Source organism: Tamandua tetradactyla, chromosome 9 (genome assembly GCF_023851605.1).
Source record: "Tamandua tetradactyla isolate mTamTet1 chromosome 9, mTamTet1.pri, whole genome shotgun sequence".
Classification (NCBI taxonomy): domain Eukaryota; kingdom Metazoa; phylum Chordata; class Mammalia; order Pilosa; family Myrmecophagidae; genus Tamandua; species Tamandua tetradactyla.
Genome location: NC_135335.1, coordinates 56014926 through 56040784, shown reverse-complemented (window position 1 = coordinate 56040784; position 25859 = coordinate 56014926). Strand labels below are relative to the sequence as shown.

The window sequence follows — 25859 nt, the reverse complement described above, 5'->3', positions numbered from 1 at the left end:
CTTGCCAGCTGAAAGCAAACTGTTTCTGGTGGTCCTTACTAATAGCTATTGAGAAAAAAGCATTTGCCAGATCAATAGCTGCATACCAGGTACCAGGGGATGTATTGATTTGCTCAAGCAATGATACTACATCTGGAACAGCAGCTGCAATTGGAGTTACCACCTGGTTGAGTTTACGATAATCCACTGTCATTCTCCAAGACCCATCTGTTTTCTGCACAGGCCAAATAGGAGAGTTGAATGGGGATGTGGTGGGAATCACCACCCCTGCATCTTTCAAGTCCTTAAGAGTGGCAGTAATCTCTGCAATCCCTCCAGGAATACGGTATTGCTTTTGATTTACTATTTTGCTTGGTAGGGGCAGTTCTAGTGGCTTCCACTTGGCCTTTCCCACCATAATAGCCCTCACTGCACGAGTTAGAGAACCAACGTGGGGATTCTGCCAGTTGCTCAGTATGTCTATGCCAATTATACATTCCGGAACTGGGGAAATAACTACAGGATGGGTCCGGGGGCCCACTGGACCCACTGTGAGACGGACCTGAGCTAAAACTCCATTGATCACCTGGCCTCCATAAGCCCCCACTCTGACTGGTGGTCCAGAGTGACGTTTTGGGTCCCCTGGAATTAATGTCACTTCTGAACCAGTGTCTAATAATCCCCGAAATATCTGATCATTTCCTTTTCCCCAATGCACAGTTACCCTGGTAAAAGGCCGTCGGTCTCCTTGAGGAAGACTTAGAGGAAGGTCAACAGTATAAATTTGTGGCAGTGTAACAGGTTTCTTCCCCATAGGGACCTGGCCTCCCCTTCATTCAAGGGGCTCAGGGTCTGTAAACTGTTTCAAGTCTGGAAATTGATTAAGGGGCCGTGATTCTGTGTTTTTGTAATTCAGGTTAGACTTCTGTTCCCTTGACCTAGAACTCTTTTGTTTATACAGCTCCAACAAGAATTTAGTAGACTGCCCTTCTATTGTATTTCTAGGCACCCCATGATTTACTAGCCAATGCCACAAATCTCTGCGTGTCATATAATTTTGATGCCTCCTTTGAGTTTGTTGTCTATTATAATACCCACGTCTACCCTGTCTTTGGTGATTAAGTGCTGCCACCTGGCTTCTGCCAACTCGGGATCCTGTCATCCCCATTGTGTTTAAGGATTCCAGCTCAGTGACAGCAGTTCCTACAGTAATATCTGACCTACAGAGAATTGCAACCACAGAGCTCTTGAGGGATGATGGTGCTAGTCTCACAAACTTATTTCTCACTGTTCTGGTAAAAGGTGCATCTTCTGGACATTCCTGGGGTGTAAGAGCAGGCTTTGCATGATAAATCCACTCTAACATCCCAATCTCTCTAAGCCTCTGGATCCCCTCATCTACATTATACCAGGGCAGTTCTGGCATTTCAACCTCAGGTAATGTTGGCCACCTTTTGATCCATGTTTCAACCAACCACCCAAACAAGCTGTTAACACCTTTTCTAACTGCTCTAGCTATAACATTGAATGCAGAATCTCTGCTTAGTGGGCCCATATCAATAAATTCAGCCTGATCCAGCCTTATATTCCTCCCACCATTATCCCACACTCTTAAAATCCATTGCCACACATATTCCCCTGATTTCTGTCTATATAAATTGGAAAACTCACACAGTTCTTTTGGAGTATAACGTACCTCCTCATGTGTGATACTTTGTACCTCACCTTTAGGGGCCTGTTGGGACTTTAGTCTAGTTATAGGTCTAGAAGAAATGAGGGGTGGTGGGGGTGGGTCATGAAAAGAATTAGAAATATCTTCCAAGCCATTTGCTTCAGGGCTTTCATTTGCAGTTTCATCTGGTGAAACAGGATTAATAACTCTAGGGCTAATCCCTTCAGGAGGAGGTTGGGTGGCCAATTCCTCAAGGCAGGCTGAAGGTGGGGCGGCTATGTCCTCAGGGCAGACTATTACAGGGTTATCTAAAGAAGGCTCAGCATGGTCTAGGGTTTCAACCTCACCCCCAACATCATTATCAATCCATATGTCACCATCCCATTTTTCAGGGTCCCACTCCTTTCCAATCAATGCCCTCACTTTAACGGCAGACACCATGCAAGACTGAGATTTCAGTTTACGTTGTAAAGTTGCTACTCTAACAATAAGATTCTGAGTCTGATTTTCAGAGATCTCAAGTCTACGGCTACAGGAAATAAAATTTTCCTTGAGGATACTCATAGAAACCTCTACATCTTTCAGACGGCACTTAAGCTTCTTGTTTGAAGCCTTAAGCCCATCCCTTTCACCCTTTAATGCAGACAGTGTATCTAACAACAACCAACCAACATCTCTATAACTCTTATTTCTACAAAACTCTGTAAAGGTGTCAAGAACATTATCCCCCAGAGTCTGGCTTCGTACAAGCGAAGCATTAGGAGAATCGAATGATGATATTTTGACTATCTCCTTTGCCAACTCAGTCCATGGATTGGGAGTGTCATTCTGATTATGGGAATCAGAGTCCTTAGAGTCTCTGAGCCCAGTCAGAGTAGAAAACCATTCATAAAAACCCATTTTTAAGATTCTGTTCCTTAAGAACCACTCCTGGTACCAGATGTATTAGTTAGGGTTCTCTAGAGAAACAGAATCAACAGGGAACACTTGCAAATATAAAATTTATAAAAGTGTCTCACGTGACCGTAGGAACGCAGAGTCCAAAATCCACAGGGCAGGCTGCGAAGCTGATGACTCCAATGGATGGCCTGGATGAACTCCACAGGAGAGGCTCGCCAGCCAAAGCAGGAATGCAACTTATCTCCTCTGAGTCCTCCTTAAAAGGCTTCCCATGATTGCATTTAGCATCACTAATTGCAGAAGACACTCCCCTTTGGCTGATCACAAATGGAATCAGCTGTGGATGTAGCTAACGTGATCATAACCTAATCCTATGAAATGTCCTCATTGCAACAGACAGACCAGTGCTTACCCAATCAGACGAACAGGTACCACAACATGGCCAAGTTGACACCTGTCTCTAACCATGACACCAGGTTATGAGCACTACACACCAGCATGACCAGCAGTTCAAAGACCAGGGGAATTCAGGTGGCTCTTTGCCTACTAGAATTCCAACATGAATGGCAAGGTTTTTTTGGGGGGAAATATAAATGGTTATGAGGTGAAAAGCACACAAGTGCACTCACACAAACTTTGCGCTTCACAGTTTTTTCAACACATCACATTTTTTCTCATGGTGCCCCATGAAATAAAGAAGCATACATTACTACTTTCATTTATCACTGAGAAAAAGGAAGAATAATTACTTCTTTTGACTTTAGAAAATGCTTGGCATAATTCAAATGTACATTCATATGTAATTAAAAAACTGGCAAGAATCTTATAGTACAGTTGATTAAACAATTTTTTGGCTATTAAAAAGTATTATGGTAGCATTTAGCATTATACTTTGTTGTTTACCATTCCACTTTCTGATCAAAATACTTCAAAGCACACAACATAGCAAAAGCCAACAAAGTAACAGCTCTTACCTTATCTGACTCACTAATACAGTGAAGATCTGCAAAAAATCCATATTTGACCGCTTTTTCAACTATAACTTCCGCTATGGCTTTTGCCTGTCCTTTCTGGGTAGCATATAGTAACAAAAACCTCCTCATCTTGTCAAGACACATGCTACATCTGGAATGGTGACACTAAAACATTGAAAAGGGAAGAAAAGGCTTTCTTTTTAACAAAGTAGTAACAATGTGCAAGTACTAAGGCTTATAATCATTAATAAAAACTAAAATATTTACACAATATGAAATAGCATCCTCTGTATTTTTTTTTTTACCATTAATGTTCTAAATAAGTCTAAAAAAGAAAGAATTCATCAATTAGTATTGGATATAAGGATTAAACTCTAACGCTGTGGTTCAGTGTGAATCTGTCATGCACAACCCAACGTTTAGGCAGGCTACTTAACTGGTCTGTGCCTGGGCTCCCTTACCTTTAAAATGGGAACCTCTTCCTGATAAATTATATAATTCATCTAAAGCACTTGAAACAATGCTTGGGACATAATACCACTAACTAAATCATAGGTATTTTTGTTCTTTTTTAAAAAGTCAAAAAAAAACCATTCCATTAAAATTACAGGATTCCTGGATCCTATATTATGATTCTTGTACTACACAATCACAGTAAATTCATTGAAACAATACAATTATTTAGTTTGACATCAAATATAACACAGATATGCACATAAATATATGAAAATATTTCCAATCCCCACAAGTATTTTACTAGTTCATTTACGTCTTCCCGGAAGAGATGACTAGAACTAAACTAAAAGACATGCAGACTTTTTTCCATACCCATCCACTGTATCGAACCTGGGAAATTCTCGATTTGGAAGAGTTATCCTGAACCTAAACCAAAATCTTGGCTTTTGATGAATAAGCAACAAAGAGTTTTACACTTTTCTGGCCAATTTCACTTAAGGGCAAATTAAGCCACAAAGAAATCAAAAGGTAAAATAATCGTGTTAAAATGCAAAATTGCAAAATTACAAAATATCCTTATTGGCACAGCAGCACCCAGCTTACGGGAGAATCAGTAAATTAAAGGAATGAATGGATAAATTATAACAAATCAAACGACACTACACATTTAAGGCTTACTAAAAACCATTAAAAAAACGTCATGGCTTATAGTCATCATAAGTAACAATTTATATCGCCTCCCAGGGCGCCTTAGAAGACAATCCCAACAACCACTCCAGGTACCGTTATTTCCACTCTGCTCCGGAGTCTCCAGGCACTGCAGGCCCACGTCTGGCGGAGAAGCGGCGGCGCAGGATTCAACCCCCCGGTTGCTTCCAGAGCGCCCTTCCCCGCCCGGTCCTGGTCGCCCTCGCCAACAACGGCCTGCCGACTCGGCTCCTGCTTTCACCGCTGCGCTCAAACAGTTCGTAGTAAGCCCTGACGGTGTAGTGTTCTTTATAGGACTCAGCGCGGCCGAGGGACGGACGCAGGTGAGCCACTGGCAGGGCGACAACGCGGCCCGAGCGCCCCTCAGAGCCAGAAGCCACGTAAACTCGACCCTGGGCCGCCTCCCGCTCAGCAGCAGCGGGGCGAGCGGAGCAAGCCTGGGAACGACCAGCACGATAGTCCTCACCTGTACGGAACTCTCACCTACGCAGGTACCAGCTTGGGACGCCCCGAGCACGCGCGGAATTGGCAGGCACGGAGCTTACGTACAGGGCGAGGCGCGCACGCCCAGCACCCGTGACCAATTGGAAGTTTCCAATAGGAAATAGGGCCTGGAGCTGGAGCCAATCGCTGCGCGCCGGAAGTGGGGGCGGGGTCCCGACAGCCTCTGCGTCCGAGACGTGACCTGGGCTGCGGGAGCGCGTTGTGGGCGACCCAGCGTGAACTCGTCGACTCCGGGGGTGTTGCAAATTCGCTGAGCGGCAGAGCTCCGTGGGTGTCTGCGTAGGCGTCCAGGTTGACTTTCTCGCCGCGGCGGGTGTGTTCCCCTCGGTGTCGCGGAAGCGCCCGCGGTGCCTTGGCCTGGCTGGCTCATCCCTCCAGGGCCGCGGCGCCCGCCCTCCCCGTGAAGAGCGCGGGTTCCCGGAGCGCGGCGCCGCCGGGTTCGCCTTCGCCCCTGTCCTGCAGTCTCGTCTCCAAATCCCCCAGCTGGGCGTTGAAGTCTAGACCGGCGCCGCCTTTTCCTCTTCTCCCCCTTGCTCTTTTCATTCTTCTTAACTTCCGTTTGCCAACCTAGCCCTTTCCTTTCGTTCCTTCCATAGTCCTGGTCGAATCCCAGCTCTGAGGGAAAACCAAAATCTTAGGGCCGGTTAAGCGCGCTACTTTCTTTGACATATCCGAAATTTCACAACTTCACCTAACGCAGTTACTTCTTTCCACGTATGTATGGGATATATAAATGGAGCGTGGTTAGGCTGAGTTTAAATCTCAGCTACCACTTAGATGTGTAAACTGAGCAAAATAATTTCTCTGTTTCACTTTATTCATATGTAGAAGGAGGATAAAAGTACTTGGTTGTGTTGTGAGGATCCGCTAAGCTGATACACATCAAGCACCAATGCCTGGTAAATAGTTTTTTGTGTAGCTGCCAGCCACTTTTCTAGGCTCTGTTCTCCTTGTTTTTGCTTCTCTACATCATAAAAATAGATGATGATGTTGGATGAGTTGTGTTCCCAATGTATTTAACGTTTTTTTTTTCATTTATTTAAAATAGATTAAAAGAATTGAAAATCCAATGACAGGGCGTTAATCACTCTGTGGAGGAACCTTTGTCATTTGCCTGATTTTCAGATAGATCAAGTTGTGTCTGCTCTGAAAAATCAACCAGCAAGTCACATTCACAGGGTCACGGAGACAGACATGTCCGTTTCCCCTTTCAAAACAGTCATCACGGTTTAGGGTCAGTATTCCATCATACCTGTTGTAAAAATTTCCATTAGAAAATGGACATGACCCTCGTACAGCTGGTAAGCCAGTGTTGTCTCAAGTACATGATTGGGACAGACTGGGAGAAAATAGTAAAAACGTGGATTTTTTTTTTTACCAGTAGCAACTTAACTTTGTCACAGAAGTGTTAAGTTTTATAAGCACACTGGCCACTCTGCATGATAATGTGGCAGCAAGAGCTTTGCAATGGATTTGTGAAGTAGGAAAAAAAAAGACGGCAACATTCCAAAAGAAGTATTAGAAAATAACATCTTCAAAGCTTTATGCTTTTGAACAGGGAACCTCATATATATCAAACATGGATTTAGTGATTGCTTTGCAAGCTCTGATTCTATTGCATGCAGATCCTCAAAGTGGCTTGTTAGTGAGCCTCCTTGCAGAATGCCAAAGTCTCTAAGAAAGGGTGGTCTAGAAGTTTATAATCTCTGTCTTCTTGGAGGAAGTTTAAGCTTACAGGGTCTGGGTTGTACAACATTAGAACTGGTTCTATGCCAACTACCAAGTGAAGATTTGGAAAAATTTACCTCAAAGGATATTGTGGCCCTTATAGAATATCCCTAGCATGTACCGAAAAAGTGGGCAGCTCCAGATATTTTTAAATAAAATGAACAGCTCCTCTTTCTCAATAGTTTCCAGTCTGAGTCCTAAATCATTTAGCCAAATGCTTAATGCCCTAGTGGTGCTTAATCAATCTCAGGCTCTTCCTCTTGTTATAAAATTGGTGAAAAATGTGGTCAGGCATATCCCTAATTTCACTAATGAAGAGCTAAAGAAAGTCTTAGAAGCTTTCATGTACTTTGGGCACACTGACAGATTTTTTACAAAAGCCTTGGAGCAACACGTCTGCACTTTGTCTTTCTTTGAATCCAGAAATTGTCAGCAAAATCATGGAGGACTGCAGAAGAAGACTGATTCTTTCAAAACCCATCTTGGATGCAGTGGCAGAAAATTCTGTTTGCCAATCAGAAACTTTCTCACGTACTCAGATTTCTAAGTTAATCGAACCATTTGGGAAACTTAATTTACCACCAAATGCCTGTGCTTTATTTAGAAAGCTAGGAAATATTCTGTTCACACATTTCAATTGTTTTCCACTCAAAATATTACTGCAAGTACTCCATTCATATGTACTTACTGAACATCATGCAGTCAACTTTATGGCAAAAATATTTAGCCCGTATTTAATTCAGCAGCTACAAGATGAGTTGGTTGTAACTTCTGAGAGTGGAAAAATGAACATTTGAATTTGTGATGCTTTCAGGTCTGTGCATCTTTCACTTTGAGCAATGCTGTGCTTTTGTTTCTCTTCCCTAATGCTCCATGGAAGAAGTATAAAGTGGTGGATGCTTCTATAAGCCCAGGGTTAAGAATGCTAGAACATTTTATAGAGGGAGGAAAGTAATTTTGGGTAAACAGATTCTGCTGCTCTAGCTGAAGAATTATGTCCTTGTGGGGATTGGTCATCATGATGGTGATAACCACAATAACATGCTAGAGACTGAGAGCCACTCTAGTCCTTTTTTTTTTCTTTTTGAGAGGTTGATATTGTTCTTGATTCAATAGTCACATTTTTGCATCTCCATAGTTAAAGGAGATTTCCACTAATCCCACTAACATTTTGTCAATTTTCTGTAGTTAGGAACTTGAGTTCTTAGAAGTCAAAATGAGATGTCATCGGTGGCAAGCAAGAGGGCTGTCCGGGTCTGCATCTGTGGTGGACCCCAGAAAAGCCATGCCCTTTGATCCTCATTCAGTATTGCTGGGTGGGAGAATTTTGATTGTTTCCATGAAGATGTGACCCATCCAATTGTGGGTGGTACCTTTTGATTAGATGATTTCCATGGAGGTGTGTCTCCACCCACAGAAGGTGGAGTTGCTTACTGGAATCCTTTAAAAGTGGGAACATTTTGGAGAGAGTCCCTTTTTGGTAGAGCCACGTGAAAGCCAGCAGAAGCTGCCATGTTCACCATGTGTCCTTCCAGCTGAGAAAGAAACATTGAACGTCCTTGGCCTTCTTGAACCAAGGTATCTTTCCCTGGATGCCTTAAATTGGACATGTCTATAGACTTGTTTTAATTGGGACATTTTCTTGGCCTTATAACTGTAAACTAGCAACTTATTAAATTCCCTTTTTAAAAGCCACTCCATTTCTGGTATATTGCATTCCGGCAGCTAGCAAACTAGAACAAGGGCATAATTCTAACAGGGTCATTTCCAAGTCGCTTAAAAATCCGTTACACTTCTGGAGTGAATGAATTAATGCTGTGTGTTCATGATGTTTTCTTATTACATGTACCAAAATTTAAACGTAACTGACTGGGATGTTTTTCTTATTCAGGTGAAGAATCATATCTGGACAGATTGAGTCTGGCACAACTGACACAACTGTACTTGACCTCAGTTCTAGAATGCCCTTTTTATAAGGTAAAAATACAAATTGCGTGGCATTATTTCTCTGATGGCAAACAATTTTCTTCTGCCCCTCCTGAAAAGTTCCTTCTCTTTTGACCTGTCTCAATAACCTTGTTAAAAGGGAAAACTTTCATTTGTTTGGAGTTAGCTCCTATCAGCTGGCTTTTCTTTGATAAATTGACCCATTACTGTCTTATCCTCTGGCACCAGTTTCCTGCTCTGAGATTTCTAGAAGGTTTTATCAAGTGTTGAGGCATATGAGTCTTAGTATCCCTAGATTAACTCTGAGGGTTTTTGACAGTTTTTGCATGTGAAGTACCCATTTGATATAAATGTGTGAATTTCTCAACTCAACAAATCTTAGTTATTTCTGAGTACCTTTTTAAGCCAAGCCATAAATTTTACTTCTCTCTGGTTGAGTTGAGTTTAGGTAGAGTCTTTGCTTCCTATATAAATAGTGTAAAGATTCACTGGTCATAACCTTTCCCACACACTTTTTTTGTATGATCAGAAATAGCATCACAATGGCAGGTCTTCCTCCGCTTTCCATTCTTGGAGATCTCATTTAAGAGTATGTGATTATTGGAGTAAGATAAAGAAATAGAAAGATATTACTCTTTTCTTTGAAAAAGCTTAAACAATACCAAGGCATAAAAAGGTTAAGTGTCAGTATTAGTTAGCCCCATCCCATCCCTGAAGTAAAAAAGTTTTAACTGTGTTTTCTGTGCCAAAAGTACATAAATATATAAACTAACTTTTCTCTTTGTTGGATGACACTATTTAAATTACTGTACAACTTGCCTTTATGCCCAGTATATCATGGGCATTCCCCCAGTCCAATGCATTGAGATCAAATACATTCCTTTTAAAAGTGGCATAGTATTTTATAGTATTTATTCTCCCATTCTCTAGTTAATAGACTTTGAGATTCTCTCCAGCCTTTGTCTCTATCAGCAATACTGTCGTAAACATCCTTGCACATCCTTTCATACTGGGGCCTATGTTCTTTTAATCTGCAGACTAGAATCCTAAAAGTGGGATTATTGGATTGTCAGTAGATAGTGACTCTAAGAGGTGTAGATGTCACATTTCCCCAGCAGAGTGTGAAGGAGACTGTGTCTCCCCCACTTCCACTGCATAGTGTTGTTAGTCCCTTTCATTTTTGTCACTCAACTGTGGAAAAGGATATCACATGTTTAAATAGCATTTTAAAGAGCAGTAATAGACTTGAGCAAATAGCCAAATATTTATTGGCCATTTATATTTCCTGGGAATTACCTTCCCACACCCTAACTCCTATTTCTGTTGGCTTGTTTGTGTTTTAAGTTTTAGGCAATCAAGTCTGTCCATCTTTTAATGGCTTTTGACTTTGAATTAAGCAAAAAATAATAATTTTGGTTAATTATTTCACCACTCTGAAGTTAGTACAAATATTATACTAATTTTTCTAACACTTTTAAAATTATATTTAGCTCTTTAATGCACCTCAGATTTATATACAGGTTCACTTCGGAGTTTTGAGTTGGTTGCAGTCCACCACAATAAAGCAAATATCACAGTGAAGCCGAGTTACACGGGAGAGAGAAGCAGTAGAGTCTGATGTGTGAACTTGCCGCTCACCTGGGGCTCAGGTTTAAAAGGATTCCCACATCTCTGAAACCTGTGAAATCATCTGATTTTTCACTTTTTCACAATTCCTAAAACAGACATTCTTGGCTTTTGGCCTAAGATATGTTCTGGATCATCATTTAAGAAATCCTATTCACAGTTCTTCCTTTATGCCAAAAGCAAGTCCAGTGTCATGTTCTGCCTTCTGTGAAGTCTCATTCCCCCAATCCCCTTTAGTCCCTCCTCAGTGTACCGTTTCCCTTTCCTCATTACTCAGCTGGTCCTTGGGTTGCAAAGTAAACCCTGAGTACGCAGTTTAAAGAGGGGAGAGACTTAAATAAATTACCATGCAACTCTGTAATGTTGGTCTGTTGTAAATACTGTGAAGAAAACATACAACCTAGAACATTCTTCCTCCACCTTGTCTACTCACGTTTGGTCCTCGTCCGTCATGGCCTTTTCCCTGGTTGTCCTGATCAAAATCAGATGCTCCTTCCTCTGCACTTTTAGTTACTACCTTTGCCTCATTTGGCCTCTTCCCTACCCACCTCATGTATTCCTCAAACCCCGTTTGTGTGCACTGAATGCAACACATCAGAGATGGATTGGCTTTTAATAAAAGGGGATTTATTTAGTTAAAAGTATATAGTTCTTTCAAGGAAAGGTAGCTAACTTTCAACTGAGGTTCTTTCTTACACAGAAAGGCGCAGGGCGATCTCTGCTGGCCTTCTTTCCAGGCCTCTGGATTCCAACAACTTTCCCTGGGTGATTCTTGCATCTCCAAAGGCCTGGGCTGAGCTGCGAGTGCTGAGATGAGGTATGCTGAACTGCTTGGGCTGTGCTACGTTGAGGTCTCTCATTTAGCTTCTAGCTAATTAAATCAAACATCATTTCAGCAGTCATGCCTCCTTGCCAGCTGCAGATGTAATCAGCAGCAGATAAGGTTCACATACCATTGGCTCCTGTCCACAGCAGTAGAATTAGGCACCTTCACCTGACCAAGTTGACACCTGAACCTGACTACCACAACTGTGCTAAATGCTGGAACTCCAGAGATAAGTAGTAAAAAGCCCCTGCCCTTGGACTAGCAGTTAAGTGGGGTAAATGGATAAGTGAGCCAGCCTTACAGTGACATGCAGCAGATATTCAGAAAGCTAATGCCAGCCTCCTCAGGACTGCAGGTTCAGGAGACTTCAGGCCTGCCTAGAGAGAAGGCCTCTTGTGATTCCTGAGTTGAGTCTTGGACGGAAGAGCTGAGGGTCTGTGTAGTGGGGAATATTTCAGGCACAGCTATGACTGCAGCATGTGCTGCAAAACATTCAGGGAAGTCAGGCATTAAGGCTGGATCTAATTCTGCACCTGCTTAAGACTTCAAGTTACTAAACAGATAAGACAGGTGCTGCTTTCACAATTCATTCCACTACAATTGGGATGAATTTGACAAGCTCTATTAAATTCCAGGGCTCCAGTCCTTATGAACTGAATCCTCGTGCTGCTAAATTTTAATGCTTTTACCAGTACTAGCAAAATTGAAGGTAATGCTGGGGCCATCTGACTTTCATGATGTAGTCTGCTCAGCAACCCTGCAGGTAACAATTAGTAGCAGGCAAAGCAAGGTTCAAACATTTTTACTTCTACTGCCTAGCAACAAACTAGTAATGGATACAAAGAGAATGAAGTCACCATATCAAGGATGCTAGTTGAATAAATATTTTCCATTCAGAGCCCATTGCCATAAGCATGGGTTAAGCTTTCTTATTGTTTAATATAAGACTAGCCACGGATTAAGGCAAACCAAAATGCAATATTTAGTTCATTAAATATTCAGGTGTCAAGTTGGGGGAAGGTTTACAGGATTTTACCAATGAATAAAAAAACAAATGATATCATTCAGAAATAGTAAAATGTAAAGACAAGCATGAGAATTGAAGAATCTGATTATGACCATAGACGATAGAATAATGTTTAATTTTTTCTTATGCAAAATACAAAGGGAGACATAAACTTGAAGCAGAAATCATGAAATTTCATTGATTGCTCCACAGGCCCTTTCCCAGATATTTTGTTTGGGAGTAGCTGGAGTGAGAAGCTGGAGAGCAGGAAGATACTTGTGAATCATTTTATGGGTGTGGATGCATACTGTCATTTTCTTGAACCACTAGTGGACATAGAGGTGAAGAATCATTATGGAGGTGTAATGTAAAGGGTGGCAGATCATCATATACTTAAAATTTATAAGAGAAAAAAATAGTACTCTGTTCATAAAAGAAAGTGTATCCCTAGGTGGTAATAATAGCACTAAAATCAACCAAATATTTTATTAAATGTTTACTACGTGCTGAAAAGCACATTATAGGCTATCTTGTTTTATCACACTTAATCCTTTGCATAAGTGTTTGAGTTAAAATTATGAGACATTCTCAGGTAAGGAAAATGGATCTTAGGGGATCATAACTTAAACATAGCTTGTTTAAGCCTAAAGCTTATAATTAAAAAATGGCTCTGACAGTACCAATTCACTCTGGTTAAGAGATTGACTTGTCTGTCATAAATTTCCAAATATTATTAATTAAGATAAATGTTCTTGATGTTCGTACTTAAGTATTCATATTTTATATTCAAGGTACATTAATTCAAATTTTAGCTCCACAGTCTCATGGAATATTGAGGTCTTCTAATATAACATTTCATTTTCTTAATCTCCAAATACATTATTCAAGGTTTAAGGAATATGATTTGCTTTCTTCCAATCTCTTTTCACTTTAAACATAAACAACTATTTCATTCTCCTCACTCATGTCCTTGTCATACCTATTCCTTATTGGTCAGAGGCATGGGGTCACCAATATCTTCAGGTGGTCTTTCTTAGATATTGCCATAGTACAGAGACTTGATGATCTCCCCTTATTAAGGTTGTTCAGAATATATTCCATATTTGAATGAGATCATATTTTCATACATTGTTCAGATATAGATAGGTGGGTTTTTTCACTTAAATGAATTCTGTCTATAAAAGAAGTTCTTCAGTAAAGACATCACCCACAACAAAACCTTGGTTTCTGTTTCTCCATATTGACTTTACCAAAAATTAACACACAACTCTTCAAAATGTTTATTTTGGGGAGTATTCAATAAAATAAAGTTTGTTTAGGATATTGGATATGCAGTCTAAAATGGTCTCTTATCCTTCCAAAAATGAAACATATTCAGCAAAGATGTTTTAACTCTCTATCCTATTCAACCAATTAACAATACCAAATGTAAAACAGGTTCACAGTACAGAAAAATGAAAGTGTTTAGGTGACAGTATATAACTTGAGCTTTACACAGGAACAAATGGATATTTGATTTATATATCTGCATTTCAAAAGTTAATAGTACAAAACTTCAATTTAATCCTTTGCTATAGGTTTAGGTGCATAAAAGTGCTTTCATTTACACTTTTAATTGTAAGAAAACTCTCAGGGCTTAGAGACAGCTGTGTTCAGCTCTTGGATAGTATAAGGGTCACTGTTGGATTGTACAGCCTATTGTTACAATTTTTTGTCTTTTTTTCTGCCTGGTATGTTTCATGTCCCGAACAAAACAGTCTCTGTACACCCCAAGGTCATATCAATATACTCCTATATTTTTTTTCTGGCATTTTACTGTTTCACATTGCACACTTAGTTTTAGATACACCTGAAATTGATTTTTGTGGCTAGTTTGAGGTAGGAACAAAGACCCTAAAGAATTTATAGTTACAGTCCCATAAGTTGTCTGAGACTGAAAACACTTTCCTGGTGTCCCTGTTGGAAGTCGAGGAGAAGAAACATGATGATCATATGCCTGTTGCAGTTACATATCAGTCTGATAGCTCTTGCTACCATATGTTTGAAAACGTTTCTTAATACGGCATAATCTTGCTATATTAGTCTTTAAAATTAAAGCAGAGAAAGGAAAATGTTTGAAAAGAATTGCTTTACTTGCAAGCTTAACTTCTAAAGCAACGTGCTATTCTCTGGACCTATCAGTAGAGGGCAGCAAAGATCAGGACATTTATTGAAACTTCCTGGATGATCTCTGGAGTAGAGGGTGGATCCATAATCATGGGAGTGGGGCAGAGCAGTAGCTGTGGAAGGCTACACTGACAGTTCTGTCTGAACAAACACAGAGGTGGTTTTCCTTAGGTTTGCTTACCTTCCCCTAAGTAAGGAATGTACTTCACCTGAGCCAGGCCTGGAGCAAGAGGGTAGGTGGCTGCTGAAGTAGACACACCTGCTGAGGTGTGAATTCCTAGAGACAAGGGTCCTGCCTTCCAAACCTTAGCAGGTCCGTGTGCGTGTGGGAACTTGGTGAATATTTGTTAGATGGAAGAAAGAATAGGACCAGAAATAGCATATTTGAGAGACTGCTGGGAAAAAAGAGAGCAGACATTACCCCCCCCCCCCCCCAACAACAAAAAGCTACACCACTGCAAGACTTCATGCACAGATCCAGAGGAAGTCTTGCTCAGTGGTGATGAACTGGGCAAACGAGCCGCTGAAGGCTGAGTTCCCAAAACTGCAATTGCACCCAGACCCATTTGTTGTCTACATAGTGAAGGATAGTAAAGGAAACACGCCATGTGAATTGCTTAGCCCAGTGCCTGGCAAACGGGGAACACTCAGTGAACCTTGGCTGCTGTTACTGGTACAGGTGCACAGTTGCATTTTCCATTAGACTTTATTGATTGAGGGTGGGTGTAAGGAGGAACAGGAGGAAGGCAGACTGATGTCCTGGTTAATGCCACCTTGAATGTGTACTTTTCAGCTTCAACGATATGGTGCTGAAATTCATGTTCTACAAAGTTTCTGGAGTTTGGAACTTCACTGCCTGAAAATCTTACCCATAAGAACATAATATCCCACTATTACCTGTAAGATCTGACCCACATGGACTACTGTGACATGACAAGTAGACTTAATTTCCAGCCCTGATACAGAGCTCCATATGAAGGGGTTTGGGGACGCAACCTTTCACACTTACCTTACTGAGACTGCCTCTCAAGCCAGGCCTAATGTAGACCCTTTCACACAAAATCTTGATTTGTTTTAAGCCTATCCAACTGAACTTTATTAAATTTTACATAAACCACCCTTTTCCCAAACCCTGTGTGCCAGTTTGAAAATCTTATGTGCCCCAGAAAAGCCATGTTTTAATCCAAGTCAGTCTTGTGGAGGCAGCTGTTTCTTTTAATCATAATTCAATACTGTAGGTGGAATCTTTAGATAAAATTATCTCAGCCTTTCTTGGGTGAAAGTAACCTCTTGGTGGTGCCTTAATTTGGACAGTTTCAGTTCCTTAGAACCGTAAACTTGTAATTTATCAAATTCCCCTTCTGTAAAAGCCATTCCAGTTCTGGTATATCATATTCCGGCAGCTCGTAAACTAACACCCTGTCATAACCCTGTCTATTCCTTTGGTAAGATACTGCTTGGCAACCTAACTTTGCTGGGCTACAGATTTGTTCCTAATGTTCTTGGGCCATTGGGCTTTATCATGTGATATTTGCCTTAATATATTTATAATCCCATCTCAGAAACAAACGGGCTTCGCTCTCCCCAAGACCTCCCCAGTCCCTGGCATGAACTGTGCACTATTTGTGGGTTGAAATGATAATATATGGGGTCCTGGGTTTGCACGAAACACCATCTCTTAGTAACTCTACCCTTCCTCACTTTTATTATGGAAAATTTTGCACATGCATAGCTGTAGAAAGAATAATATAATGGGTCCCCTGTGTCCTCTCACCTCTCACTCAGCATGAACCATTCCCCAGATTTTCAAGTAATGTTTAATGTATTCTTTTTCTCTCTTTTTTTGTATCCTTGCTGGAATAGTTTTAGAGAAATCCAAACTATAATTTTATCCTAAATACTTCAGTATGTATCCATAAACAATAATTTTTTTCTTCTATTTTATCTAACCATTCTGCCCTTATTACAACTAACAAAACTATTAATAATTCCTTATGATCATGTAAAACCTGGTCTATATTTTAAATTTCCCATATCTCAAAAAAGTTTTTTATTTGCTCATTTGTCCACATATTTCTTTTAGATGTTGTGTTTAAATGTTTAGTTTCTTATTCTATAATTGACCCCCCTCACCTAGTTTTCATATCATCAATTTATTGGTGAAATTGGATATATTGTTCTGTAGAGTGTCCCACATTTTTGGTTTCGTGTTACTTAATTTTCTTCTCAATTTATTTTCTGTCAAGCCAAAAATTAGATCCAAAGACTTGCTTAGATCCACGTTGAATTTTTAAATCAAGGATACTGTGTATTTCTTTTGCCTCACACTATAATATCTGGTAGTCCCCTTTTTTAAAAAGTTATTTTTAATTTTTTTAAATTTTTTTACATGGGCAGGCACGGGAATCGAACCCGGGTCCTCTGGCATGACAGGCAAGCGTTCTTGCCGCTGAGCCACCGTGGCCCGCCCTGGTAGTCCCCTTTTAATTGATGGTAATTAAAAAGATTGATCAGTGAGTTCTCATATTATCAGCCTGATGTATCCACTATGTAGTTCACCACTGTATTAGGTTCTCCAGAGAAATAGTACTGACAACATAAATATATATATAGCATTATATATATATGATGTATTATATTTATTATATTATTAACTTATATTTATGATCTTATAATCTTTTTATGTTATATATTTATATATTTCCACATTATATTTTGTTATATACTATACTATATTATATTATATTATAGGAATTGGCTCCTGTATCTTGGAGGCTAGGAAGACCAAATTCCATAGGGTGGGTTGAAAGCTGGAAACTTGCTGATAAAGGTGATTCTGAAGTCTGATAATTCCATTTTTCCTGGGGGAAGCTGGCTGAAGTAGAGGCAGAAATTCTTTCTGCTTTCTGAAATCCTCAGTTCTAGCTTTAATGACCATCAACTGATTACCCACATTACTGAGGACAGTTTCCTTTGTTGATTGTGGATGGAATCGACCACTTATGCAATCAACTGACTGTAGTTACAAACCCATCTAGGAAATACCCTCACACTAACAGTCAGGCCAGTACCTAACCAGGTCGATAGGTTAACTTCATCATCACTCATCAAAGCTCGCCTAATGGTTTTAGTATCTGTCCTAATGTGGTGATTGCTCCCTAGATCGATTATTTTACTAGGAGCTGAAAGAAAAGAATTCCTTGTTAGATCACTCTTTCTACATTAACTTATATTTATCTATAAAGAAGACATTTTCCCAACATATTTGTTTACATCGAAATAAAGTTTATACAGAATAAAACAAGATAAATGCGTCCTCCCCTTATCAGTTTTTAAAATAAAGTGTTGGTGGACTGGTCAGTTTGTTTTGTTTTTGAATGTTTATGGACTCATCAATGTTTATATATTTGATGTGCTTCTATCCATTGCAGTCCTTCTTTTGAAACTTAAATTGCACCATTAAAGACCAGTTAGAGACCCTTCAGGCTAGCATCTTTGTCCTTTTGACCTCCCGGTGTTAGTTCTGAAGCATTCTTGGCAGAATAGGCAGTACCACGCTTGATGACACCCGGGGTCAGCGTTTCCCTAAGAATCCCTGCTTACTGTAGGGTATTGAAGTTCACTGCTAGACTTGTCATTATTTGGGGATTTTTGTCAGATAAAATTGGGTCCATTTTTATTTCAAAGTCAACAAACCAAAATTAAATGGACGTTTATATGTTTTGATGCTTAAGTTTGATGTTTAAAGTCACTAATCTTAGAAATAAGCCAGAAACAAAAGGACAATTGCTGTATGTTCTCACTCGTATGAACTAACTATAATGAGTAAATTCTGTCAGTTAAATTTAGGTTATCAAGAGATGAAAAGAGGGCAAAGATTGGGCAATCTGTGTTTAAGGAGTACAGAATTCTCAGTAAGGTTAATTGTAAATGTTTGATATGGATAGCACAAACCTGTGTGATGATAACACAATCCTGTAGTGTAATTAACAAAGCTGAGTGAAAATATGGTCGGAAAAAGAAGACTAGGGTCATGTATGAGACCAGAAGCAAAGCTAGAGAATAAAAACTGGGATTTTATAACTCAGCGAAAACCTAGAGTACACGATGATGGTGTTAATTGTACAAATATAAGAATGTTTTTACATGAACTGAAACAAATGAACGTCACTATTACTTGGTGTTACTAATTGGGTGGTATATGGGAAAAATACATTTAATACAAATTAAGGTCCACAGTTAATGCTACCATTGTAATATTGTTTTGTTAATATAATGAAAGCACTATACAAAGCTAAATATCAATAAAAGGGATGTAGGAGTATGAAAAATTTTTTTTCAGAAGAAAGAAGAATGTTTTCATATTGACAGTGGTGGTGAATGCGTAACTATTTATCAAGAGCTACTGACTGTACATTTAGGATGGATTGTATGATGTGTGAATAGAACTTTTATTTATTAGGTATGGGGGACATAAAGGGTAAGGGATGATTTTGCTTTCTTTTTTCTTTTTATTCTTTTTTTTCTGGAGTAATGAAAATGTTTAAAAATTGATCCTGGTAATGAATGTACAACTATGAGACACTGAACCATTGATTGTATACTTTAGATGGATTATACTGTATGTGAATATATTTCAATAAAATTGCATTTTTTTTAAGAAGTGACTAACTTAGAAACTTCATCCATTGAAAGGGTCAGACCATAGGAAAAACCCAGTGATAAACTTGCTTTCCAAATATACTGACAACATGTATGTCTTTTTTTTTTTAACCCCCCACATGGGCAGGAACCAGGAAGTGAACCAGGGTCTCCAGTGTGGCAAGTAAGAACAATATTTATGTTTTTTATGTCTTTTGACCAGGAAAGAGGCATTAAATAAAGCTTGTTTAATCCCATCATGAATCACTGCTCATTTCCATGATCGAGTTAAGCTGGGGTTAGAGGTTGGCTTCCCTCTTCTAGGAGCCTGTCATGCTATTTTCTTATTGTTAAATGATATTGATGGGTATGGTGGTTTGAAAGGATTTATGTACCCTAGCAAAGCCATGACTTAATCCTAATTCAGTCTTGTGGGAACAACCATTTCTTTTAGACCCTATTCAGCACCCTGTGTTGGAAACTTGATTAGATTATCTCCACAGAGATGTGGCTTGCTCAATTGTGGGTGTTAACCTTTGATTAGATGGAGATGTGACTCCACCCTTTCCAGGTGGGTCTTGATTAGTTTACTGGAATCCTTTAAAAGAGGAAACATTTTGGAGCGCATCCTTTTCTGAGAACGATGAGAGCCATGAAGCAGAGTCTACCAGCCAGCGACTTTGGGAGATGAAAAAGAACGTTCCCCCAGGGACTTCATGAAACAAGAAGCCTGGAGAGAAAGCTAGCAGACATCACCAAGTTTGCCACATGCCTTTCCAGTTGAGAGAGAAACCCTGAACTTTATTGGATTTTCTAGAGTGAAGGTAACCTCTCGTTGGTGCCTTAACTTGAACATTTTTATAGATTTGCTTTAATTGGGATGTTTTCATGGCCTTAGAATTGTAAACTTGTAACTTATTAAATTCCCCTTTAAAAAAGCCACTCCATTTCTGTTCATTGCCTTCTGGCAGCTAACAAACTGGAGCAATAGGGGATTTGGGCTTGCAGGAGTACTATTTCAGAACCCTTGAGTTTATAATACCCTGTAAATTTACGGAAACACACAAATAAGCATTCTTGAGTCTAACCGGTTGCAAAAATACATGCCTTTGTCTGTCCCTGAGCAATCATAAAACCTACCACATGGAGAATAGTACTTGGTCTAATTAATTTGAAAATATTTTAAATCCTGTGAATTAAAGTTCAATTATGTTTTGGGCTCACTCAAGGAGTTTACGGTGGAATTTAAAACAAACTGCAAAAGGTTTTAAATGAAAAACGGAGACATGAGCCTAGTTTTAAAACCTCTGCATTTTCAACAGAACACTTTAAAATACAAATGAAAATGTTCTTTTAGTATTTATTTATTTATTTACTTAATTTTGCATGGGCACGCACTGGGAATTGAACCCAGGTCTCCTGCATGGCAGGCTAGAACTCTGCCTGCTGAGCCACCGTGGCCCACCCATAAGTGTTCTTTAATGTAAAGCTCTTGCCCTGAGACTAATGTCTCTCCCCACTGCAGGAACACCTGGCCATGGTACCTGAACCAAGTCACTTAACCTCACGACATCTCAGCTTTATAATGAACCAGGTGGTTGTAGCTCAAAGGAGGCCCAGTAGCTCATGAGAACTCATGATAAACATCCTGCATGATGAGTGGACCCTATAGCTACAGTGACATAATCAAAACCAGCAAAGTTTGTCTTATTGTTGCTTCTTTGATCTCAAACTCCTCCACATCCTCTGGGCCTCTCATCTGGCTCCAGCCCAATGGTGGACTCTCCCTGAGACTGTGACTCATCCCATGAAGAGAGCTTCTTGCCTCAGTAGATGGTCCGTGTATTGGTTTGCTAAATACTGCTGAAATGCAATGTACCAGAAAAGGAATAGTTTTTAAAAAGGAAATTTATTATGTTATAAGCTTACAATTCTAAGGTCATAGAAATGTCCAAACCAAGGCCTCCAGGGAAAAATGTCTTGACTCAAAGGCCAATGTCTGCCACATGGGAAGGCACATGTTTGGCATTTGTTTGTCCTTGTTCCAGGTTCCTTTGCTTCCAGCTTCTGATGCCAGTGGTTTCCTCTCTAAGCGTCTGTGGGCCTTCACTTAGCTCGTCCAGGGCATAACTCTGCATTCTGGCTTGCTAACTCCTCATGTGAAGGCACATGGTAATGTTTGCTGGGCTTCAAACATCCCTGTCTAGACATCTGCTCTTTCTGTCAGCACTCCAAGCATCTCCAAGCATCTTTGACAACTCTGAAGGAACTGCTTTCCAAGCTGTGCTGTTTTGAATCTATTGTGTACCTCAGAAAAGCCATGTTCTTTAATCCTCATTCAGTGTTGCTGGGTGGTATCTTTTTTATTGTTTCCCTGGAGATAAGACCCACCCAATTGTGAGTAGTAACTTTGGATTAGATGATTTCCTTGGAGAGTTGTCTTTACCCGTTCAAGGTGGGGTTTCTTACTGGAGCCCATTAAGAGGGAACCATAAGCAAAAAAGCCAACAGAATGGACAGAGCCCTGGGGAAGCCGTTGAAGAAGTCTGAAGAGAAAGCTAGCAGATGTCACCTTGTGCCTTTACATCTGAGAGGAGTCTCAAAACATCATCAGCTTCTTGAATCAAAGTATTTTCCTCTGGCTGTCTTAATTTGGACATTTTCATAGCTTGCCTTAATTTGGACATTTCCATAGCCTTAAAACTGTAAACTTGCAACTTAATAAATTCCCCTTTTTAAAAGCCATTCTGTTTCTGATATATCACATTCTGGCAGCTTATAAAACTAGAACACAAGTGTCTCTGTCGGCTCTGTCACTTCTGAGGTTTCTCCAAAATGTTTCCCTTTTTAAAGACTCCAATAAACTAATCAAGATCAACTTTAAATGGGTGGGATAATATCTCCATCTAATCAAAACATCACACCCACAATTGGATGTGTCATATCTCCATGGAAACAATCCAATCAAAAAGGTTCCCACCCTAAACAATAGGTTTGGCCCCACAAGATTGGATCAGGATTAAAAACGTGGCTTTTCTGGTGTAGATAATAGTTTCAAACCAGCACATTCTACTCTCTGGACCCCAAAAAGATATATTCTTTCCATATACAAAATACATTCATGCCATTGTAGTATCACAAAGGTCTTAAGCCATTTCAGTAATAGTACAAATGACAAAGATGTGGCCCTGACCCCCAGAACTACCAGTTTAGTGCAAAACCAAAGTTCACCTCCTGAAATTCAACCAGCAGAGTTGCATCAAGATAGCATGTGTTAAAGGATTTTTTTTTTTTTTTTACAATGAAATCATTTCAGTTTCAGATTGGAGAGGCAGCTGGAGATTATAATAAGAGCTTTTTTTTTTTTTTTTGAGAGATGCAGATCTGCTTTTTGGCTTTCATGAGGATCTCTGCCAATGGGAGAAGGATGGAAGACTATTTTCCTTCAGCCCACATAGGAGAAGTGGAACTATCTCTGAGCTCCAGGGACAACCTCTCCACGTGGTTCCATAAGGTTGATGGGTCCCCTTGAGTGTGAGGCCATCATAGGCTGGTGTCTGGCTCTGTCCAACTCAGGCTAGACATGTCTGCTCTGTCAGTGGAGCAAAAAGATGGGTGGTGAGGGTGAAGAAAAACTGGGGTTCTCAAGGACCTCACCTGGACCCATGAGAGATACATGGTACTGCACAGAGTTGCCTTAAATTCTGCCCACAGACCTCTGGCAGACCCATAGGACATTAGCAGTGAGGCGCTTGGACTGAGAGAGGTGCCTAAAGTCAGGAGCCTGCACCAAGGACTCTCAGTCAAGAAAACCCTAGTAAGAGGGATGCTCCTGAGTCCACCCCCTGAGACCTCTCCCTCTGGCCTCTGCCTGCCTGTTCACCTTCACCTTCAGGAAGCTCCACCACCCTCCCTTCTCACAGCAAGGGCTCTGCCTCAGGGCCACCACACATGTTCTTCCTGGAAGGACTGTTCTTCCAGATTTCACAAGTCTGGCTCCTCATTATCTTTTTTTTTCAGCTTAAAAGTTTCTCTTTTACTAAAAAGAAACTATAAGTTTCTCTTTTACTACATATTTACTTAACACCTCAAACTCTTGTGCTTACAATAACATTACCATTCACCCCCTTGAACAAATAGTTTTTACTGTGCAAACAGCTGAACCAGTGCCACAAAACTGAGTTGGCATTTACTGCAACAAGGTCCCTGTAGATCCAATCTAAGCTTTATGTAAAAATCTTATTTATAAGAAGTACAATACCAAGTACGGTGAGAACGGAACAGGGAGCAGCAGTCCTCCCTGGCAGGGCCATCTGGAAGTGGCTTTTGCTACAGTGCTTGCTTAATGGCACAAGTGAAAAGCTGAATAAGGCAAACACTTAAAAAGGCAGTTTTCTGTAAACTTCTTGGGGTGGGGGACTTCCTCTGTTGGGACAGATACTGATTTGGGATGGGTAATATCAGAAGGAGTGACATTTGGCTGCACCTGACACATCATGTCACAGGTTAGGACAGCTCCTGCTGGCTAATCATCAGTTCACTTGTTTTTAGGAGAGAGGTTACCATTGTAGTCTTCTGCCTTTTCTTTTACAATGTGCAGTATCCAACTAGATTTCCCCTGTGGAGAAAATCACCTCCAAAATCGTAGTGAAAAAATACAAAATAAGCTAAGTCAACAGAAAAGTTTCCTTAGCTTATAGCTCCTCAAGAACCCTACATTGATTACTAAGCTAGTCTGTGAGGGGTGTGTAGCTTGACAAATGCTTTAACAAGACTATGTATTTCCACCCACTTGGTACTCAATAGCAATAAACTAATGACACTTGGAAAACAAACTAATCTTGAGGACTCTTAGCTTCTCATGTTCTCACTTGAAATTTTCCAGCTTTTGTGGCATATTTGACTCTTAAATGCTTATGTTTCTCCCCATACATGTCCAAGCAGTTTACTTTCAAGCCTGAAATAGCAAGCTGCTGGATCTTGAGCTGTGTGTTGAGGCTTGGATTCTCTTCTGGTTTCAATGCTCCAGAAGTAAAATGACCAGCCCTTTAAGACTTGGGAACTTCTGTGAAGTATTTTTTCCCACATCCCATGTTAGTACCTTGGTGACTGAATCAAATGTATAGCTGCCTTTTGTTGGTGTCAGATTCATATTCAGCACAACTTTTGGCATGTGAACTGTCACTGTGATTACTTCAATAGTTTTCCCATATTCTGCTTTGGTCCAATAAGTCATATCAAATCAGCCGCAAGAACTGTTCTCCTTAAAGCTGATACTATGTTTCACATACACTGGGATTTCTACTAGATTTTGTGAGCTGACACAGTACCATATGAGTTGGAAATTTCCGTCTGGAGGAATACATGACAAAACTCAAGACTCCCAACTCATGAACCTGATGCAGGGGTGGAAGCTGACACCACCTAGAAGCTTTGGGTTTATGAAAGAAAGGGAAAGATCAAGTATTCCAGACAGTTTAATGAAAGCATCAATGACCCCCTGAATTTCTGCAAAGACTGTGGTCCTGATTTATGTATAATTGCATCTGTTTCTTCAATTACATCAAAATAGGCTTCATTGTGTACTTTACTCCTGCCTGGCGCCATGGGGTGTTAGATAGCTGCCCGGTGGGGAGTGTGTCCCCAACCTTACTACTGCCAGTTAACAGAGTTGATGACAGAACGTAGAATTGGTTTAATCAGTTCTTTCAGAATGTTAGATTCAGTAGCCAGTGGAAATCCATTTTCTAACACTTCTTCTAAGAACTCATATATAATGACCACATTATCCTTAACAGCATCCTCTGAACACTCATCACAGTAGTCTGGAAAAGTGTCAGCCACTCGATGTAGGAACTCAGTTACACAGAGAGGTGGCACTTCAATCTGTATGTCAGAACAAAGGAGAGCTTGTCTGGGAAGATACTGCTGAGGTAGTGGTGAGGTGTGGGAATGATTCGTGGTACATTGTCAACACCAGCTTTCTCCTGAGCTTCAAAGAAGTAATCACAGACAGAATGGCTCACAACACTCCTCCAGCGCTTTTCTAGAAATATGTCAGTGGAACAGTTTATGAGAAACAGACTGTGGGTCATTTTCTGGGCCTGTCAGTGATTGGGCGCTGGGTCCTCTCCCGACCTGGACTGAGACAGCTGAGAGGGCTGTGAGGACCCAGCAGTTGGAGTGCTAGGGAGACACTAATTAATAGCTTCCAGAACCGCTCCTTACTATCCTTATGTTTCAGATCAAATATCACCTCACAGAGGCCAGCCTTCCTGGAGCCACCCTGGTTAAAATATTTCCAAGTCTTGTTTTTTCCCTGTTCCTTTTATTGAAATACACACACACGACTTCATAGTTCATTATTTTCAACAATCAACGCACCTGTTGAAGGAAGAGTCAGATCAAGAGAGAACATTGCCAGTTGGAGAATGTCCTCAGGCTCCAGAACAAGCTCAGTTTTGCCAAATTTTAGCTCAGGCTGATTGAGTTCATGGCAGCTTTACCGCCCCCCCCCCCCCCGACCCCCACAGGTCAATATTAGGACCAGTGACAGACCCTGAAATATGGTGAGTGTGCACGTTGATATATTTTGGACAGACAAATACATGATGACGCTTGATTTCTCCTGCGACGTTCTTTGTTCATGGGTCTCCTAGCGGATTTAGGATGGCGTGTGCGGGTGGCCTTGCATTTACACCCGGCAGCCTGATCTGGGCCCCCCTC

General features: G+C 40.5%; 2 protein-coding genes, 1 long non-coding RNA gene and 1 pseudogene across 4 annotated transcripts in view; 2 read left to right on the top strand and 2 right to left on the bottom strand.

Annotated features, from left to right (window-relative positions):
• MTRR (5-methyltetrahydrofolate-homocysteine methyltransferase reductase) overlaps positions 1-5266 on the bottom strand; it is a 40236-nt gene extending 34970 nt beyond the window's left edge. The window contains exons 1-2 of one of the 2 annotated variants that reach the window (XM_077116829.1): positions 5156-5266; positions 3526-3690 (exon numbers count right to left, since the gene is read on the bottom strand). In XM_077116829.1, coding sequence (XP_076972944.1) covers positions 3526-3669 — 144 coding nt within the window. In that variant the 5' untranslated portion in view covers positions 3670-3690; positions 5156-5266. Of the gene's footprint in view, positions 1-3525; positions 3691-4764 lie in introns of both variants that reach the window. The other variant, XM_077116830.1, reaches the window with a different exon arrangement.
• Positions 5267-5352: 86 nt separating this feature from the next.
• On the top strand, positions 5353-16260 carry LOC143647148 (uncharacterized). The gene is made up of 4 exons (XR_013157876.1): positions 5353-5460; positions 8813-8898; positions 11195-11311; positions 12540-16260. It is a non-coding gene; the product is annotated as an uncharacterized LOC143647148 (long non-coding RNA).
• FASTKD3 (FAST kinase domains 3) lies at positions 6178-8805 on the top strand. The gene is given in 11 exon segments (XM_077115187.1): positions 6178-6182; positions 6270-6371; positions 6373-6433; positions 6435-6462; positions 6465-6686; positions 6689-6740; positions 6742-6863; positions 6866-7015; positions 7018-7050; positions 7053-7317; positions 7319-8805. Coding segments are annotated over 11 exon segments (1440 nt in total). The 3' UTR covers positions 7719-8805.
• Positions 16261-23744: 7484 nt separating the features above from the next.
• Positions 23745-25519, bottom strand: LOC143647146 (AP-3 complex subunit mu-1 pseudogene; annotated as a pseudogene).
• Positions 25520-25859: the final 340 nt, after the last annotated feature.